Source organism: Pseudonaja textilis, chromosome 1 (genome assembly GCF_049901715.1).
Source record: "Pseudonaja textilis isolate UNSWEBS1 chromosome 1, rPseTex1.2, whole genome shotgun sequence".
NCBI lineage: Eukaryota > Metazoa > Chordata > Lepidosauria > Squamata > Elapidae > Pseudonaja > Pseudonaja textilis.
The window spans coordinates 43892323-43912145 of record NC_141990.1 but is presented as its reverse complement, the minus strand read 5'-3'; the positions used below and the strand labels follow the sequence as shown (position 1 = coordinate 43912145).

Sequence of the window (19823 nt, the reverse complement as noted above, 5' to 3'; positions counted from 1 at the left end):
TTAATAAGTGCTACATTGTAGCTTAAGAGTCAGAAATCATTCAATTTGGCAGAAGTTTGCATATAACAAATCTCAATCCACTGAACAAAGTCCCATGGAAAGCCATATCTAATTATCACTTTTAAAAAAAATTAGTCAGAATCAAATCACTTTTTCGGCATCTAAAGATACTTATACAGATGAATCCACTCTTTCCTTGTTAACTCCAATACAGTATATCAATTAATAACATGCCTGATGGTTTTTGATAAACTCAGAAAGGGAGGCATGAATTGAATTATTATTATATATTAAATCTATAAACCCCTTGACTCCCAGCAATTCTGGGCAGTTTACAAATGATTGCAAACATGAAAAATATAAAAATAAAAACCACAAAAACAAAAGGCCTGAGTAAAAAGCCAGCTCTTCAGGCCCCCTTTGAATCATTCAGCATAATGGGAGCCATTCCAAACTTGGACAGGCCTTGTTGCAAAGAATGCATTTTGAGATCCCAATCAATGGTATTGCTTAACTGAAAGAACCTGAAGTGTGCCAATCCTGCCAGATTGATTCTGCTGGGCAGATAAACAAGGTGAAATTTTCTGCAACTAGCCAATATAGTAATAGTTATCTCATTATTGAACTTAATGAAACAGAGCTGTAAGCACCACAAAATTAAGATTTCCCCCATTTTAAAATCAACCTTATTTATAGTTCTAAGTGATGATGGCAGTTTACCCTCCTTAAAAGAGTCATTGTACACATAATAGGACTGTATCTCTATCCTAGTCTTAATTCTTCCAGATTTGTTGGGAAATTGTTGGGAATCACATTAGGTCTGCTCTAACCTCAAAGTGGATTTAAAAAGATCAAAAACAGGGCCCTCAATTCAGTCTTTGGTCCTCTCCCTCTGGAATTTCACATCCTCCATAAGGAGCCTTGCCCCATATTTGCAAGCAAGAGACAGGGATGCAGACTATATATAAAAAAACTGCTCGAGTTATTTCACAAAAACAGTTCAACTGTGATCTCTCCTATGTGCAACAGTAGCACGGAATAGAGAAAAACAATAAAAACGTAAACTTTAGAGTAGGACGATTGATAGCCAACGTGGATCTATGGCCGACTTTGCAACCCCAAAGCTCTTCTAGGTTTATAGTGCTCTTTCTCAAACTCCTTTTGCTTCTTAAGTTCCATTTTTCGTATACCGACACCCCTGCCGATGCAGAAGGTACCTGTGAGCACGCTTTCTAAGCAGGTCAAGCCCTGACTTGCCTGTGCTTGCTTGTGCACACAAAAACGCCCCCAGGAAGAGACTCTTATACACCCCCGACCCTATGATGCCCAGAAGTGCTTCCTCCCCTTCTCTCTCTCTTTCCCGAGCACAGACCCACTGGGGCAAGCTTTTAACCCTTCCTCTCCCGACGATGACGACGACGACGACGACGTTCGCCCACATCCAACAACCAGCTCTCTCTCTCTCTCTGCCCAGCGAGGCAGGCCCGGCCGCTTTGTTTTAACCCTTCGACTCCTGCGCTTTATTCGGATCCCCTCCCCCCCAAGCGGGTTGGCCAGAAAAGCTGCAGAGCCGCCCGGCACCCTGATTTGCCCGGGGGCGAGTGGCGTAAAAAGTAGCAACAGCAGCGAGAGCTACTCAACGCTCCTCCCCTTCCCCAGCCCGGCGGCGGCGGCGGCGGCAGCAGCGGCAGAACAAGGAGGGCGCAGACATGGCGGCTAATATGTACCGAGTGGGAGGTATGTGGGGGGTCCTCGGCGGACGCGCCCCCGCCACTGGTTTGCATTCGCCAGAAGGGCCCTGGTTCCGAGCCGCGGTCGGTGGAGGGCGCGAAGGGACGGAGATATTTGGGGGAAGGGGGACAGGAAGGAGGAGAGGAGCGTGCAGGTTGGAAGCCGAGCTTAGCCCAACACCCGCCTTCTTCTCTCTCCTCCCCCCACACACCCGGGAGAACGAGCCCCGTGGTTCCTTCCAACGAGAAAACCAGGCGAGAGAGGCCGTCACCCACCGTGCCGAGGAGGTGATGGTGGTGATGAAGGGGGAAGGCGCGAAGCCCAAAGGACCCCCTCCGCCCGGGGATTGCACTCGCTGAGCTAATGTTTGGGGGGGGGGGGGCGGAGGCGGGAAGGGAACCCCGAGCATCCTAAGTGAGCTTCGGTTTGGAAACCTTTCCCTCCCTCCCTCAAGCGTGGGGACTCCGAGGCGTCCTCAGCCGCGAAGAAACGCTCTGCAAACGGGCAGGCGGCCTTCCCCAGTGGGTAACCTTCTGTCGTTGAAGGGCGATAATGCAGCAGGGCCCAGTGTTCTCTTGCAAGCGTGCTTGGGATGGCATCCCCTTTGCGCGTCGATTTGCTTGTCGGTCCCATTCTTCCAGAACGATGAAGCCGCTTAAGCGTTGGCCTAATAGTGCTAGGTAGACTCCATTCAACTACAAAAAATGTGAAGTTATTTTGGACTGTTCCTTATCCTTTCGCCCCAGGCTGCTGCATAAAATTGGAGGGAAAAGGAATAACTAGTGTGCTGTCTTGAACTCCTGGATATAAGGAAAGTCAGGATATAAATATAATAAATATATAAAACAAGCATGCTAACAAATAGTTGCCCTGTGGTAAGGTGGGTGGCCAATACATTTTATTTTATAAATAAATAGAGGGCATTAGCATTAAAATTCTAACAAGAACATCCATCAGCAACAGCTGAAGAAATGGCTTATAAAAGTTATCAACACAGTGGAATTCTTTAAAAAAACAACTATCTACCATTCACTAAGTGACACTAGTTTTTAGCTCTTTCATACAGGGCATGATTATTCTATGAAATCTGCTATCCAGAAGCTGAGATAGACTCCATGGAAGATAAGTGTGACAAAATGCTTCTCTGTAGCTTCTGGCTAATGTCTAGTATGCTGTAGTTGGAAATAGGATGAACTTCTAAACATCCATTGGTGTGTGAGTTGTAAAAAATAATAATTTAAAAGGCTACTAAGCAATCATACTTGCGAGCTGCCATAGAAATAATTCAGATCTCGCTTGAAACCAGCTGGGTGACTTCAGGTTAGTCGCTTTCTCTCAGCCCACATCAGCCTCATCAAGCAAATTGGTTGGTTAATTTTATTTTTTACTTTATTAAATTTATTGGCTGGTCATCTCACTGTAAGATTGCCTGTTGCAATGGACGAACCAATGGATCAATCATCAGTTGACCTGAAAAAAGCAGACCTTGTGGAAAAATCCTTTTTGGGAAAAATACTAGGAAGAAAAATGTTTTCTTTCCCTTATCTGATCTATTACAACTTGAAGCCATCCAATCAAGAATCAAAATCTTACTGTGAGTGCCTAACTCTAGTCCAGATGCTGTTCTTCACCTTGAAGTAGAATACCTTTCTATAGCAGCTTATTTAAGAATCAGCTGCCTTAAATGGATAAATCAAAGTTTCTGGAGTGAGTCATTAGTTCAGATTATTTTTGCTAATAAATGCGTTTCCTCTTAGAAAGATTGTACAGATCTTTCTTCCTATGGGCTCTCCATGCCATTTCTAATACCATTTTGCCCTAACAAAGATGGTCTGGATTTTCAAAACGATACATTCAGAATTTCTCTGTACTGTTTCAGGGCCTTTTTCATAGCTATTCTGATCCTGAAATACTTCTGCAGCAGATATATTCTATATACTAATGGAACATACTAATGGGTCTCAGTGCCTACCATCTCCTAAGATGGAGAGTTTATGGACTGTTTGTGTATTTTCTTAGAGGTCATTTGAGTAATACAAGTTTTACTTATTTGTTTCCTTTATTCCTTTTTTTACTTGAAACATACCTTTTCACCTGCTGTTTTGGTTGGTCAAAAATGAAAGTTGTTAATTTCTTACTGGTATGTTCTTCAGTGAAGATGTCAAGAATTGGAGTAAAGTTACACTGAAGTAATGTTGGCTTTAGGAGATGGTAAACCTGGTCCTTATTCTAGTTAGATGTGTATGATTTATTCTAATGGTTTATTAGATTATTATTGCCACTCTGTCTAAAGACATTCTTTTTGGTCCCTAAACCCAGCAGATATTTCCTCCATGGAAATGAAAACTTGAATATGAAATAATGTATGAAATAATATGTATCATGAGAAGGCCTTTTCTGATCATAGCTGTTTTGCAATTGTGTGGAGAAGTGTTACATTTTATGACTATAATATAAACCCAAGTTCTTGTAAGTATTAGCTGGAGAATGAGTTACATAGCTATATGAACAAATTGGGACAATATAAATTAAAAAATTGAAAGAAATGTCCCTCGCCCTAATATTTCTAATGCAAAAAAGGAAAGGTGGCTCTTTTCTGGTCATACATACAGTCTTGCTGTATGTGCTGTATGTTTGGTTTGTTTACTAAAAAAAAAAGTCTGTTGAGAGAAACATGCCATCCATCTTCACCTACAAGGCAAAGAGAAATAGATCCATCTGTCCAGGCCATAGCTACATTCTCAATGATGCTAGAAAGTAGTAGTAGATTGGAACAAAGGCAATAATGTAGAAGAAGTGAATGAAAGAACCATCTGTTGAGGAAAAAAGCAATGGAATGTGCAGAAAATAGAATGTACAGAAAAGCTATATTTTGATTCTTGAATCTGGGGTTGGAGAAAACAACCTTGTAGATCCAGTAGTCAGGGATTCCTGTTTTCTTACTCAAGACACATATTAAGGATCAGGACAAAAGTACCAGAATTTAGCAACACTGCCATATGGTCTGAGACCCTTCAGTCTGTGACTCTTCCGTGTGGGGGAATGCTATGGGTACTTTTGATGACACCCCTCCCCCCATCCATTTAAATGTTTCATTAAGGAATCTCCAGTACAATTTCTGGTATTTCATCTCAAGCACATATTTAGCACATTCTGCTGTTCATGGCAATTAGACATATTTGTTCCCAAAATTAAAAAGAAAAGAAGTAGCAGCACAAGCATCCATGATGCCAAATCTGGCCAGAGGTGTGTCACGCTTTGGTGATGAGTCTGACATGGGATTACTGCACTCCTTTTATGGTTATATGCAGACTAGCTCAAGACCAACAGGTTCTTCTTGCTTTTAGTAAAATTTATTGGAATAACATGCTGATTGGCTTTCCTTATAACATCATGGAGCCAATAAACACACTAATCTGACAATTGCCTTTTACCTGTTGTGGAACAGCATTTGAAATGTACAGCTGAGATGAAAAAAAAAGGGGGGGTGAGTCATTAACTTCAAATATTCTCCAGATGTGTTACAATTTCAATCTGTTCTTGCCTATATGACCAGTGACAAAAAAGATTGTAGGAATTGTAATCTAAAATTCTGGAAGGTATAAAATTACACCAAATAAATATGCTAAATTTCCAGTGTCTATCTTAACCATCAATGAGAACTTCAGAATAGTTCATAATTGCATTTGAAGCTAGAGATGTGTAACATAGAGAAACAAAAGAAAAGTGTAACAATTTAACTTATATTCACCAGTTTTCTTTGACCAGGGTTTTTTCTCCTCTCCCCTAATTCTCCTTTTTTGACTTGATGGACTCTATAGGCTGCCCAGTCATTTTTTTTGTTTACAAAACTTGTAATATAGATTTTATAAATAAATAAAAATATTTGTTGTATATAGGAAAGTTTCATTGTTATTTTAATTCCTCAGGGAAATTTTACTAGCTGTAGTACAATGTATGATAATATGATCCTCCCAACCATAGTTTTAAGTGTGTTTTTTCACCCCACCTTCCAAGGTGATACAGTTTTGTGATTGAACAGTTCACACATATGGAGATTATGTTGTGGGCAATTAATATATCTCTGAAGTGTTTGGCATGTTGCTAAGTGTCCATGCACATGGTTTAGTATTTGCTCAGTTTATTAACACTTCCTCTGCTGTTGCTCTGGTTCTTTTCAACAACTTTCTAATAAAACCAAGCATGTTTCACCAGATACTGTGTTTTGCTCATCATCACTTTATCCACTGAGTATTAATTTATTTCTAATACCACTGAGTATTAATTTAATATTTTACTCTGACCTCTGCCCAAAATGCCAGCATTCTTTCTTTTTATATGTTGTATTTCTGCACATCTTCATAAAATTCATTTATATGTTCTAGTACAGTCTTTTAATCAGACTGTATTACATCTAATAGCAGAAATGATTGAATGTTTGATTGTTTCCTAATGGAAATAATGCCCTGCTTTATGAAAATCAGAAGAAAGGATTTGGAAGTAAAAGTTTTAGTATTGATGGTAAAAATTAATTAAGTTCAGGACTTAATTTTTTATATATTTACATTACATAATTTACATTAGCTTAGAATTTCAGCTTGGATCAAAAAGGCTTTGGTGAAAAGATGTGCAGTTACAAGATATTTTGTATAGCAATAAGTGCCCTTATTTCAGAATGTCAAAAAACTGAGTTTGTTACTGTAGAATAATATGTTCAATTTAACTTCGCCTTATCTTAGTTTTAGATGAATTAGGTGGCTTTTAATAATTCCTTCTTTCCTGAATTCTAACTGAATTCAGTTTAGAATGGACTGAAGCAAAGTCAAATTTATACATATCCACATGAAATACAAGTATTTTGTTGCCTTCTCTTAATACAGGAAACCAGTGTACTATTTTGCTTTCTCCTGAAAGCTGTGAGAAGGATGTTGTAAGATTTTTCTCAATCCTGGAAAATAAATGCTTTTGTTTTTCATCTTAATGAGCTTTTTACTTTTTATCTTTTGATGTACAAGGAGACCTGCAATCATGCCTCAAGCTTCTTTAAGGTGTGGGAGAATGGAAAGGAGGAGGTAGTATGGCTACTTAATACTTGCTGTTAGGTTATTGCTTTGGGCAATTGAATAATTGTACCTTTTGTAGCGTCAGTTGGAACAAGGAATTAGAATCATTACCTGGCCAAATTTTGAACAATGCATATTAGCTTGTAGCCTATATTGGTGCCCAAAAATGTTCTCTTGCTTTCTATTTGTAAAAGTGTGTTGTTTAACTGGTCCAATATGCAGTTCCCTGCTGTTTAATGGGGATGTACAAATCATTTCAAGACATTTTGTGTGTGAAATTTCATAAAATGGAACTGTTACTTTGAATGTGTAGTGGAATTCTCAGCATTTTATCTAGAGTTTGGAATAGCTCTGAAATGAATTGAAATCTCCAAAATACGTAAAGTAGTGGATTCATATTCAGAATTAGACATGTCTTCAAACTTCATGTATACAACTTTTCTAAATGAAGTGTTTTGCATGCTCTCACTTTGTTTTTCACATTGGCTATATCATCAAAGGGATGCCATTTAAGAAATGAAGTGAAATTATAATTGTAACCCTTTGTGCCACTTACTAGCAAGTAAGGACATTGTACTTAAGAGAACATGTGGAACAGGAGTCTTTCCTACATTTGTGGGCATATTTGGAATATTGAATCCATGTTATGATATTTCACCCAGTAACCACCTAGAATTATATTGTTGATTGTGATAGCATACAAACTGATAAATGAAATGAAATTAAAAAACTATATACACCAAAAGGCAAAATGATGAGGTTGCTACACACTACACTAAGTACCTTCTCAGGATATACTACTCATACACTCGGCTGTGATTTTTATGGTAGTTGGACGCAGTTAACGGAATTGGACTGTAGTTAACCGCTGTTTTATTTATATTACTGTCCCTGCGGTCTGTAGGGAATACAATAACGTGAAAAATGCTGTGTATATCTATGTATATACTCAGTATACTCGGTAACATATCTAACATTCTAGATTCCCACTATCTTAAGATTAAATAAAAATAAGTGAGTATAAACGTAGTTGGTGCCAAAAATTTGTAGGCATGTTGAAGATCAGGATGTCTTGTAGTGCCATCCTAAGAAACAGCTGTATCATAAAGTGTACTTTAAAGCTCTCCTGAAAATGCAGAATTGGTAGACGTGAAAAATGACGATAATCATTCAGATATCAGCTTGGCTTCACAGTCAAATCCATGTTGGCCTTCTTTCCTTCCTTCCTCCCTCCCTTCATCCCTCCCTCCCTATATTTTCATCAACTACTGCATGATTAATTAACATACAAATGTTTGGTAAAGAACTGCAAATGACTATTAATATCTTAGAAGAGGCAGTCCCATATTCCATATGAATGGCATGCCTCTTCTATTTATTAAATGTATTTATATGGCTGCCCAACTCATAGGTGATTCTGGGCATCTTACAACATTAAAAAACACAACATAAAAACCGTAGGGTGGAAAAGAGTTGTCGGGTTAGTTTCTGGCCTACTACATCCATATTTGTTGTTCTGGAAGTTCTGGACCCTTTGTTTCCTTCTCCCAACTTACTTTCCCTCCTTCATGTTCAGACAGGTTTGTTGTATTGGCAACAATTTGCAACTTGAAAATTTATTAGTACAATAATGTTCATACTGAACAAAAATTTAATTGTACATTGAAAGAAAGGCATTTTGTTCCAGAGAACTTGATTGGATGCATTGGCATCATGGGTACAGTGCTGCAGGTTTTTTTTTTTTACTAATATATTGTGGATGTAGTTCCATACAAAGAAAATTCCCTTGAAGTTTTGGGAACTTATTTGTGAGCAAGTATGTTTGAAATTGAAATGCGTCCTGATTTTCTTAAGCTTTTAAAGGTGCATTGCACATTAATGATTAACTTTTATTGATTAGTCTGGATAGACAACTACATAGTGGCCTACAAATTTCTTTTCGCTTCCAAACCTATTAGAAATAGTCCCATAGAACTTTCCCTAGAAACTATCATTATTTCAATTTCCCAAAGTTAGTGATTTTTTTCATATAAATTGGATTGAAATTTACAATTGATCTACAACCCTTGTACAGTCTGAGAGGGTTATAGAACAAAACTTCTAAGAATTCCTGGCTGGGGATACTCTGACATAGATTATGAATTCTCCTTTCATGAGAGTAACTCTCATAAAGGATCACAAGATTTCTTAACATCTTCCTTATTGTTACTTTGCTTCTTTAAACTTTTTCTTCAAGACTAATAAATGCCAGCTGTAGCAGAGCTATTTTAAGGAGCTGTAGAGAAGTGATGTGTTCCTCACTTCAAAGTACCGTATCTCATTTCTTTTGAATTTAAGCACTGTCCAGCCCTAAAATTTAATTTGAAGATTAAAGGGGGGAGGGGTACATAAAATTGGCCTTTAAATTCTTAATCTTGACATATAAAGGATAGAAGAAAATTACTATCTTTTGCTATAGAAAAACAAATCAATTGTGAAATTGAAAAGAAGCAGATTTTGACAAAATTTTGATAGAATCTTTCCAAGGATAATCGATAATAGAACTGACTGGATTGGGTGGTTCTCCTTTGCTATATTTATTTAAGGAAGTAATTATTAAAGCAGGGACTAGAGAGGCATTTATCAACTATCTTATAATCACAAGATTCTTGCACGTATATTATTGAGGTAGAATGGATTGTCTCCAAGATACTTTTCAACTCTGTGGTTCTTTATAGTATATGTTACTCAGAAAAAAAGCCTTATTATTGGATTGGATTAATTATCCACCATATTATGGATTGAAAAGCTACACTCTTGATCCAAAACGCAATGGTTTCTGAAGCTCTTGCAAACATATACTTAATTATAAAAATAAAGCCCTGCATAATTCACATTGATGTAAAGAAAGATTTCTTAAGCAACAATAGTTTGGATTTTAAAAGAGTGAGTATACAATTAACCCTTAATTTAACATGTTTTGTTTTAATAAATTTCAGATGCAAGCAGTGGACAGAGTGTATACTTTTGTCCATGCATAAAATATTACTTGGCATTTTACACATGTGTAAAATATATGTCAGTAAAACATTGCACTCCTGTTTTATGCATATATACATGCATAAAATCTCAGATGCATTTGATAAACTATTTTCCTTTAGCAGATAGCTCTTCTTCCAATAAATGGTTAAATAATGGTTTATCCTACAGTGAAAATTTATTGTACTAATGTTTGAAACACTACTGAAGAATCTATGTTTTGGAAGGCTAATATATTAGAGATATTAACATGAAAGTCAATTTTGTGCTATCTATTTTTTTATGAACCTCTAACTTTATAAGTTGGTTAGAAATTGCCATTTTCCTTGGTTAGGCCTGGGAGATAAGAAGATAATTTATTTATAAACTATAATTTTTTTGAAATAAAATAAGACTCCATGTTTTCATTGTAGAAATAAGTGCTTGAACTTTATCATGGATCATCTGTTTTTTTATTTTGTTGTAAGGCTGCTTTTTTGAGGAACTTCAAATTTATTTCTCTTTTTTTTACAGATTATGTTTATTTTGAAAATTCTTCAAGCAATCCATATCTTATCAGGCGAATAGAAGAACTTAACAAGGTATATTATGTTTAGGAATTTCAAAAATAAACTAGCTTACTGTTTGAGAGACGGTGTCTTCTTAGGTTGCTTTCAAACTAAGAACGGATTTCCTTACAAAATGTATTGTGTTTGATCATCCTGTCTAGCAAAGAATTAAGGAATGTCTTTTCTGCTATCACTTTTTAAGAGAAATACTTCAGGACTTTTTTCCTATTTATAATTTTAACTATATTTTATGAATTATTTTCTGCTTATATATTTATTGTATAGTTTATAGTTGTAAATATATAAGATATAAATCAGATAAGGAATATTAAATAATATGGAGAATATTATTAACTCTATTGTACATAAACTTGTGACTGCTATGGTGTAGGCAAGCTAGAAAGTTGTTCCAAATGAAATCTAGTTGCAGAATTAAGGTGTGAGAACCAGTGAAAGACAGTAATCATGATAAGAGGTGTTGGGGCAAATTAAGGCAAGGAAAAAGGGAAATCAATCACCAAGATCACAAAGTAGTTCAAGGAAAATGATTGCTGCTGTAACCAAAACTGATCCGAGTTTTACTCATTGGTAATGTCTGGAAAAACCACACCCACTGGTGTAGAATAACTCTTAAAACTACATGTAGTCCTTGAATTATGACAGTCATCGGGACCAGAATGCAGTAATTCTGTTACTGAGTTCCACTGGCTTTAAAGTTTGTCACATACGCAATATAGTACTGAGGTGAAATTAATAATAAATTATTCTAAGATCAAGATTCTCATTTTCTCCAAAAGCCTTAAATAGAGATGGTGAAACTCAGAGGGGCAGTCAATTGAGGAGGTTAAGATTTTTAAATAAAACATTTTGGGATAGTTTCTCAAACCTTAGGAAGCAGAATTGCCCACCTGGATTAAGTATCTCTTAATGCACAGAGATCTGCGTCAGCTATTGAAACTTATTTTGTCAGAAGAGCACAATCTGTTACAATTAAAACTGTTTGCAGCCAGAGTCTGAACACAACTGCTATAAGAGGCTGAGTTAGGAGTATATAACAGTAAGATTGTCTTAGAAAGAATTCAAACAAAATTTTTGAGAAGTGTCCTTCAGCACTTTCAAAGAAGCACTTTCAGGAGTAAACCTGAATCTAGTTTCTGGATAAATATCTTTACTTACTGGCTAATATTATACCACAATCCAGGTGAATTGACTAATATTGGTAGACAACTTCAATTTTTCTTGGGAAGCAGTTATCCCAAATTTCCAGTGATGTGACCTTCATATCAAGCTAGATCAGTTAAGGCAAAAGAGCTTAGACATAGAAGGCCAAACAGGACTTGCTGCTTTCTCTTATAACGTAATTGTTAAATTTTACTTCCAGTGTCAACTTTATAGTTACATCAGATTACAATCCCCAAATTCAGGGAAACTTTAGCTTGATTTAATGTTTTCCCCACATGTTTTGGAAAATCTCTTGTGAAACTTGAGACTGCCTCTGTAACTCTGGTGGTACGTACGTAAGAACAAAGTGACATTATAGTGACATTCCCCACTAGTTGATTATGCCTTTTACTTTTAACTTTCCAGAGCACTCCAGTAATTTTTATTTATATTATTTGGATATGTCTGTCTTTCTAAAAATAAGAAACTTTTGATATATCATGTGTAAGCTTCATCCACAAATGGTTGCCTGTAATCACTAATGTTAGTAGTTAATTTTCCTTTGTTTTACTGAATATGTTTTTAATGGTCAGTGAACAAAATAAAGTTTCTATCTGTTGCAAATTAAAGGGAATGGGCTTGCATGAAACTCTTTAACTAATGATTTTGTCAAAAATAATTACTTCTGTATGAATTTGCAGCCAATAATATTTCCTACATGATAAAATACCATTGATTAAAAAATGTGTTTGTCTTTTGTACTTTAAATATGACAGGATGCAGACACAATTGAATTAATGTATAGTTTATATAATTAATGTATAGAAATACAATAATTTATAGGAACTGGAAAATATGGATACAAATATTTTTCAATTTCCTCAAAAACATTTGGCCAAGATAAATAATCAAATGGGCATTTCAACCAGAGATAGTAACACATAGTGATTTAATTAATTTCTCTAACACAGAAAATATTTGATTAAGATAATGTAATTTTAAACATCCTTTGTAAATCAAATTCATAAGTCAGACAAACTGCACAGTTGTATGTTGTTTGCAAATATAAAGACATATTGGTCTTATGATTACATTAATTGTACCAATGGATAGATTTTGAGTTACTGTTAAAAGCAATGAAAGAATGGGATTTGGACTTTCTGTCTTGAACTTAAAATGTTTGAAACTTTTTCCAGTCACAGGAATATACAAAGCATTTTGCACTTTTCAAATACAGTGTCAAATAACACTGAACAAAACTCAGACATTTGAGGTTAGATTGTTTGAACAAGTGTTGTAGTTGGAATTTTGCATTGAGGCTTGCCATGGGGAAGTTCTTTAAAAATCTCAGAGAAAGAGAGAGGTCCTGAAAACCATCACCACTGTTAGACTCCTTACATCTTGCCTACTGAGCAAATAGATCAGCAGATGCTGCTGCTAATATGGCTCTGCACTACATCTACAACATCTTGAATCTCCAAAGACCTATGCAAGGGTACTCTTCATAGACTTCAACTCAGCATTCAATACCATCATTCCAGATATTCTTCTAACTAAACTAAATCAGCTAGCTGTGCCTGACCACATGGATCATAAGCTTTCTAACAGATAGGAAACAGCAGCTAAAGCTAGGCAAAAATCACATCAGATATCTGTACAATTAGCACAGCCCCACCTCCCTCCCCCGGGCTGTGTGGTCTCTTCACTTCTCTCTTTATAGCAATGACTGTATCTCAATAGATCGCTCTGTTAACGTATTGAAGTTTGCAGATGTTACAATAATGATTGGTCTCATTCTCATCAATGCTGCTACGAGAGTCCAGGAATAGGAATGAGTTAAGGTCCTCCATCTGATGTCATCAAACTGAGTCTGCCACTATAAAAATGCCAGCCCCTGGCTGGCCCGCCCATCTTTTGGCTCAGCTTCTTGTCTAAGAGTTAGTCTCTGGAAGGATTGCTTTAACAGAGCTGAGAGAAAGTTTGAAAAGTAAAATACCAGCATAGGAGTTGCTGCAAAGAGATCGGGGATCCGTTCTCCTGCAGCATCGAGGCTTCGGCGCTGCCTCACGAAGGGCTGCAGACCCAGGGAGCCTTCTTAAAAGCCTTCCACGCAGCTCCAGCGATCACACAGATCACCGCTGCAGCTGCCACCCAAACCGCTCCACGGCTGGCTTTGGAGCTTCATTCTACCGCTTCTCAGCTGCAATTTGATCACTCGGGGCCTGGTAAGAGCCTATTGAGTGAAGGAGATAACGAAGCCATTCCGAAGTTCCTCCACGTGGCTGGTGGCCATTTTGAATCGACTGGCGGCTATTTTGTTTGGGGAAACGCTTTCTCAGGGCCTCACAGTTTTTAACTTGCTTGGCTCATTGCATTCAGCAGCACCTCACAGGGGAAGCTCACAGAACCCTTGGTCTGTGCTGTTTGCAATATGGAAAGGGAAGTGCCCCAGCCTACTACCAAAAAATTGGAACATCCCCAAGAGGCACTAGCCCCTTCAAGAAAGAGGAAAAAACAGAGAGCTCCTTCTACCAACAGAGAAGTTGCTGCAAAGATCAAAGCCAAAGCCCTAGCTCCCCGAAAGTCTTCAAAAGCTGAGCATAGGGCTGAGAGGAGAAGGCATATTGCTCTTGAAAAACAGTTTGAGAAAAGGTTAGCACAAATGCAAGGCCAGATCAATCAAGTTGCTCACTCTGGGGAGGTGCATATTAGCCCTGAGCTTCCTTCTAAGGGAGGGGAATCTGCTTCCAGTCACATGATAGCATGGTTCCCCTGAGAGAGTGGAGGAAGAACAAATTTCCCAGCATTTAAGCTGGTCAGGGCCTTCCTTTACACAGGCTACATGGGGACCTGGCCCTTCCTTCCTGGGTGGTCAAGGGGTTCAGGGTGGATTCAGGCCTAGGCCTGAAGCAACATACACCCCCACTGCTGCGGGCATGTGCTCGGAGGAGAACAGGCCTGAAGATCTCAGGGAAGTGGTCACAGTAGCTATTAGACAGGGCCTAGCAGAAGGATACAAAGATTTCCTTCATCCTCAAGGAGGGGACCCAGCCTTGGTAACCCATGGGTTTCCATAAGGGATCCCCCAGTATCAAAAGGGTGTGCCTAGACATCGCTTCTCCTCTCAGCCCACCCACTCGGAGTGGAGGGAGGAAGAGGAGGATACTTATTCCAGATCCTCTGACCATAGCCATTCTGGTCACTCGGAAGTAGAGGAAGGGGAGCTTATAGATCCCAATATGTCTGAGGAGGAGGACCTCAGAGTTGATCAGCCTCCTGTTGCGGGAGTGTTTAAATCTTCATTATTCAAGCCCATGTTACACAAGGCCTTGGTCACTGCGCAACTCACTCCTGAGGAGGTGGCCCCTGAACCACAAACATCCATTTCTGCCCACTCCAATTCCTGGTTTTCCAAGCCAGTGGTGCAGGTGGAGGTTCTCCCCTTCCCCTTTCTCTTTCTTGATTTAGTAAAGGAACAATGCACTCTGCAGGGGCGGGACCTCGCCCGTCTGCTCATGACAGACAATTCTACAATGTAGAATGTCCCTGGCCAATGCCCTGTTGTGCCGTCGGTAGATGCTCCAGTGGTGGCTTCATTCTCCTCTGGTACCCCCACCGAACCAGAGGATGTGCTGAAAGCAGAGGACAGGCGATCCGAGCAAACTCAAACGCACACACCAGGCTGCAGCTTGGGCGATTAGAACATCCACAGCAGCCTCGTTTTTTATGAGATCCTCTTTGTGCTGGCTCCACCAGCTTCAGGAAAGGCTTCCGGCCACCAAATTCAGGGCACACCAGGACATCAACAAAATAATCACAGCAGCAGTGTTTACAGCAGACACCACCCTGAACTTGGCCAAATTCGCTTCCAGGGCCATGGCTTCTTCTGTGATGGCCAGATGACTGCTTTGGCTGCGCAACTGGCAGTCCAACTCTTGCCGAAAATGGAAGTTGGCATCGGCTCCATGTGCAGGTGAGAAGCTGTTTGGCAACGCCCTTGTCCCTTATTTGACGGAAACCAAGGACAAGAGGAAGGTTCTCTCCTTGGCAGGGAAGAAGTCCAAGTATTGTTCTGGGCCTTAACTATTGCCCCTCGTCCTTCAGATCCGATACCAGCCCTCGATTCTCCAGAGGTCCTTCCCTGTTCATCAGGAACAGCAGCCTGACAGTTTTGGCAGGCAGCAACAAGCCTCTGGCAAACGGTCCTTTTGAGGGGGAGGAGGTCATTCGTTTAGACACTCGAAGTGAATGCATCTCCCCCCCATCGGAAGGCCATTTGGCTTTCTTCACCTCCAGATGGGAGGAATCTACATCTGACGCCTGGGTTTGTGAGACGGTGAGGTACGGCCTCCAACTGGAGTTTCTCTCCCCACCTCCACAATGGTTTGTCCGCTGCCCCACATCAAGGGACAGCTCTAGACCGGCTCTTATGGAATCGGCGATCCAACTTCTTGTTGACATACAAGCTATTCAACCGGTTCCTGAGGATCAACGAGGGCAAGGCTTCTATTCTCACCTCTTCGTGATTCCAAAGGCATCTGGAGGGTGGCAAGCTATATTGGATCTGAAATTATTAAACAAATATATCCCATACAGGCGGTTTAAGATGCAGACTTTGCATTCTATCCTTGAGAGCGTTCGAGAGGGCGACCTCCTCTCCTCTATAGACCTCACAGAGGCTTACCTCCATATCCTTATTTGGCCCCATCACCTCCAGTTTCTACATTTTTGTTATCAGAACGCCCATTACTAGTACCAGGCTCAACCCTTTGGTCTCTCATTGGCTTCATGGGTCTTCACGAAGGTCTTGGCAGCCTTGGCAGCTTTGCTTCGCACCATTCCAGTGAAGGTCCTATGCTACCTGGATGACATTCTCATCCTGTCGCAGTTGCTCCACTTGGCCCATCGAGACCTTCACATCACATCGCAGACTCTACGAGACCACGGGTTTTCAATCAACATCAGGAAAAGTCACCTTTCCCCAACATCCAGGTTGCTCCACCTTGAGGTGATTATAGACACATCACTCTGCGAGATGTTCCTCTTCCCGGATCAAAGGGAGAGCCTTTGCAGCTGCATCCTCCAGATTCGGTGGCTGCCCACTGTTCCATTGTCTCTACTGTCCCAAACCTTGGAAAAGAGGATCTCCTGCATGGGGATTGTCCTGTGGGCTCATCTTCATTCCAGAGAATTCCAATGGTTCTTGCTCCCATTTCAAAGGGTAGGAACAAGCCATTTGGTTATGAAAGTTCAAGTTCCTTCCCCGGTCATATGGTCCCTCACATGGTGGCAGTCCCAGGCCCTAGAGAAAGGTCTCCCCTTCAAAGAGCCAGACAGGATATGTCTCACCACAGATGCCAGTCTTCATGGTTGGGGAGCCCATCTGGAGGAAGAAATAGTCCAGGGGTGTTGGTCTCTAGCAGGAAGGGCATGCCCCATCAACTGGTTGGATCTCACAGCTATCTTCCTAGCCCTGAAACACTTTCGGAACAGGTTGATAGGTCAACATGTGTTGGTCATGACCGACAATATGACTTAAAAAGGCCCATGTCAGCAGGCAGGGGGGTACCAGGTCCAGGGCCCTGGTGAAGGAGGCAGAGTGCCTAGGGAGGTGGGTGGAGAGACACCTTTTTTCAATCAAAGCGGACCATATCTTGGGGGTCGACAATGTCCAAGCCGACTGGTTGAGTCAATCTGCGGTCGACCAAGCAGAGTGGAGACTCCCTCACTCCCTTTCTGAACTTGTCTCATCGATTCGGTCTCCTGACTGTAGATCTCTTTGCCTCCCCTCAGAATGCACAGGTTCTTCACCAGGTTTCCAGCCAAGGGGGCAGAGGGTACCAATGCCCTTCAGAGTGCCTGGCCTCCAGCTCTTCTCTATGCCTTTCCCCCACTTCCCATCATTCTGGAGGTTATTTGGAAATTGTTGGAGGAGAAGGCAGAGCTCATTCTACTGGCACCCCATTGTGCTGGGAGATCCTGGTTCATGGACCTGGTGAACCTGTCAGTGGCCCCTCTGTGGAGGATCCCTGCTGCCAGGATCTCCCTACATCAGGGGGCATTATTACACCCGAACCCTCAGTGGTTCAATTTAACCGCTTGGCGTTTGAGCGGCAATCTATGAGGGCTTCCAATTTTCCAGAAAGGGTGATTGACACCATCCAACCTTCCCGGAAACTGTCTACAACTCGCATCTACGATGCAACTTGGAGGACTTTCTGTACCTGGTACATGCTTTGGCTATAGATCCCTCTTCAGCTTCTGTGGCGGAGATGCTCAGGTTTTTACAAGATGGCTTGGATAAAGGCCTGGCCCCTAACATGCTTTGCTGCCAGGTCGCGGCTCTTTCCTCTGTGATTTCCTGGGACACATATGAATCCTTATCCCACCACCCTTTGGTGCGTAGGTTTTTAAGGGAGTATCTAACCTCTGACCTCCTGTTGTTCATGGGTTTCCTTCTTGGGATTTACAGGTTTTACAGACTCTCATGAGGCCTCCCTTTGAACCCCTCGGGTCTGTGTCTCTCCACATGTTGTCCCTCAAAGTAATCTTTTTAGTGGCCATTACCTTGGCCAGGAGAGTGTCCATATTAGCAACATTTTCTCCACGACAAGACCTGTGTCTTTTCCATCAGAACAGGGTAGTTCTTAGGTTAGACCCCACGTTTGTCCCCAAGATAAACTCGTGGTTTCACCAGTCTCAAGATGTTGTGCTTCCAGACTTCTGTCCCAGACCACAACATGAACTGGAACACAGATGGCACACGCTGGATGTGAGGTGGGTACTCCGAATTTATATCAAGCAGACAGTGGTTTTTCGAAAAACTAAAGCCATGTTTGTTGTTTCAGCCCTCTACCTTGGGGAACAAGGTGACTTCAGTGACTGTTGTTAGGTAGATTAGAGCTTGTATAGTCTGTGCCAGTTCCTAGACATATTACGGCCCACTCCACGAGGTGTGCGGCTACATCTGCCACCTGGGCGACTCAAGCATCACTGGAGGAGATTTGCAGAGCGGCTACCTGGACTTCACTGTTGCCGTTTATACGGCACTACCGCCTGGACTCCTTTGCTTCAGCCCAGGCATCGTTTGGACAGAGGGTACTTCAGCAGGTTGGTTCCACAGTCGGAGTGACTGACCAGCCGTGGGCCCTCCCGTGGACATGTAGACTTTGGTATATCCCATTCCTGGACTCTCATTGCAGTGTCGATGAGAATGGGCGTTGATATAATTACCTGAGAATGCTTTTTCTATCTATGCTGCAAAAAAGTCCACCCTGTACATCTGGCCATGATGGTTGGGGAAGGGAGTATGTTAATTTCGTCTTTATCTTCCAGAGACACGTTCCATCTGTCAAGTATCTTCGCCTAAAAGATGGGCGGGCCAGCCAGGGGCTGGCGTTTTTATAGTGGCAGACTCGGCTTGATTACATCAGAAGGAGGACTTTAACCCATACCTATTCCTGGACTCACTTGCAGCGTAGATAGAAAGGGCGTCCTCAGGTAATCACACCAACGCCCATTTGATACAACGATGAATCTGCATACAGACGGGAGGTTGAAAACTAGCCTTGTGGTGGAACTGGAACAATCTTGAATTAAACACACTCAAAATCGTAGAAATGATGGTAGATTTTAAGAGAAACCCTCCTATACTACCATCTCTTAAAATACTAGACAACACAGTATCAACAGTAGAGAGCTTCAAGTTTCTAGGTTCTATAATATTTCAAGACTTAAAATGGACACCTAACATCAAAAAAGTCATCAAAAAAGCACAACAAAGAATGTTCTTTCTGTGCCAATTCAGAAAGCTCAGACTGCCCAAGGAACCGCTGACACAGTTCTACAGAGGAATTATTGAGTCTGTCATCTGCATCTCTATAATTGTCTGGTTTGGCTCTGCAACCAAACAAGACAGACCAGACTTCAACAGATAATTAGAACTGCAGAATTTTTTTTACTACCAACCTGCCTTCAGTCGAGGACCTGTACACTGCACGAGTCAAAAAGAGGGCTGTGAAAATATCTTCAGACCGATCACACCCTGGATATAAATTGTTTCAACTTCTACCCTCAAAACGATGCTATAGGGCATTGCGCAGCAGAACAACTAGACAAAGGACAGATTTTTTCCCCTATGCTGTCACTCTGCTAAACAACTAACTCCCACAACACTGTCAAACTATTTAGTAAGGCTGTATTACTATTATTCTTTCCTATTACCTTTTTCCTTTTCTGCTTATGGCTGAAGCAACTTTGTTGCTTGTATCTTTACGATTTATATTGTTTTTATTTAGTTTCC

General features: G+C 40.6%; 1 protein-coding gene across 1 annotated transcript in view; it reads left to right on the top strand.

Annotated features, from left to right (window-relative positions):
• The first annotated feature begins 1437 nt into the window (after positions 1–1437).
• The window catches only part of MTA3 (metastasis associated 1 family member 3), a 128919-nt gene continuing 110533 nt past the window's right edge, over positions 1438–19823 (top strand). The window contains exons 1-2 of the mRNA XM_026695832.2: positions 1438–1737; positions 10326–10393. Of these exons, the coding sequence (XP_026551617.1) occupies positions 1710–1737; positions 10326–10393 (96 nt within the window). The 5' untranslated portion in view covers positions 1438–1709. The remainder of the gene's footprint in view (positions 1738–10325; positions 10394–19823) is intronic.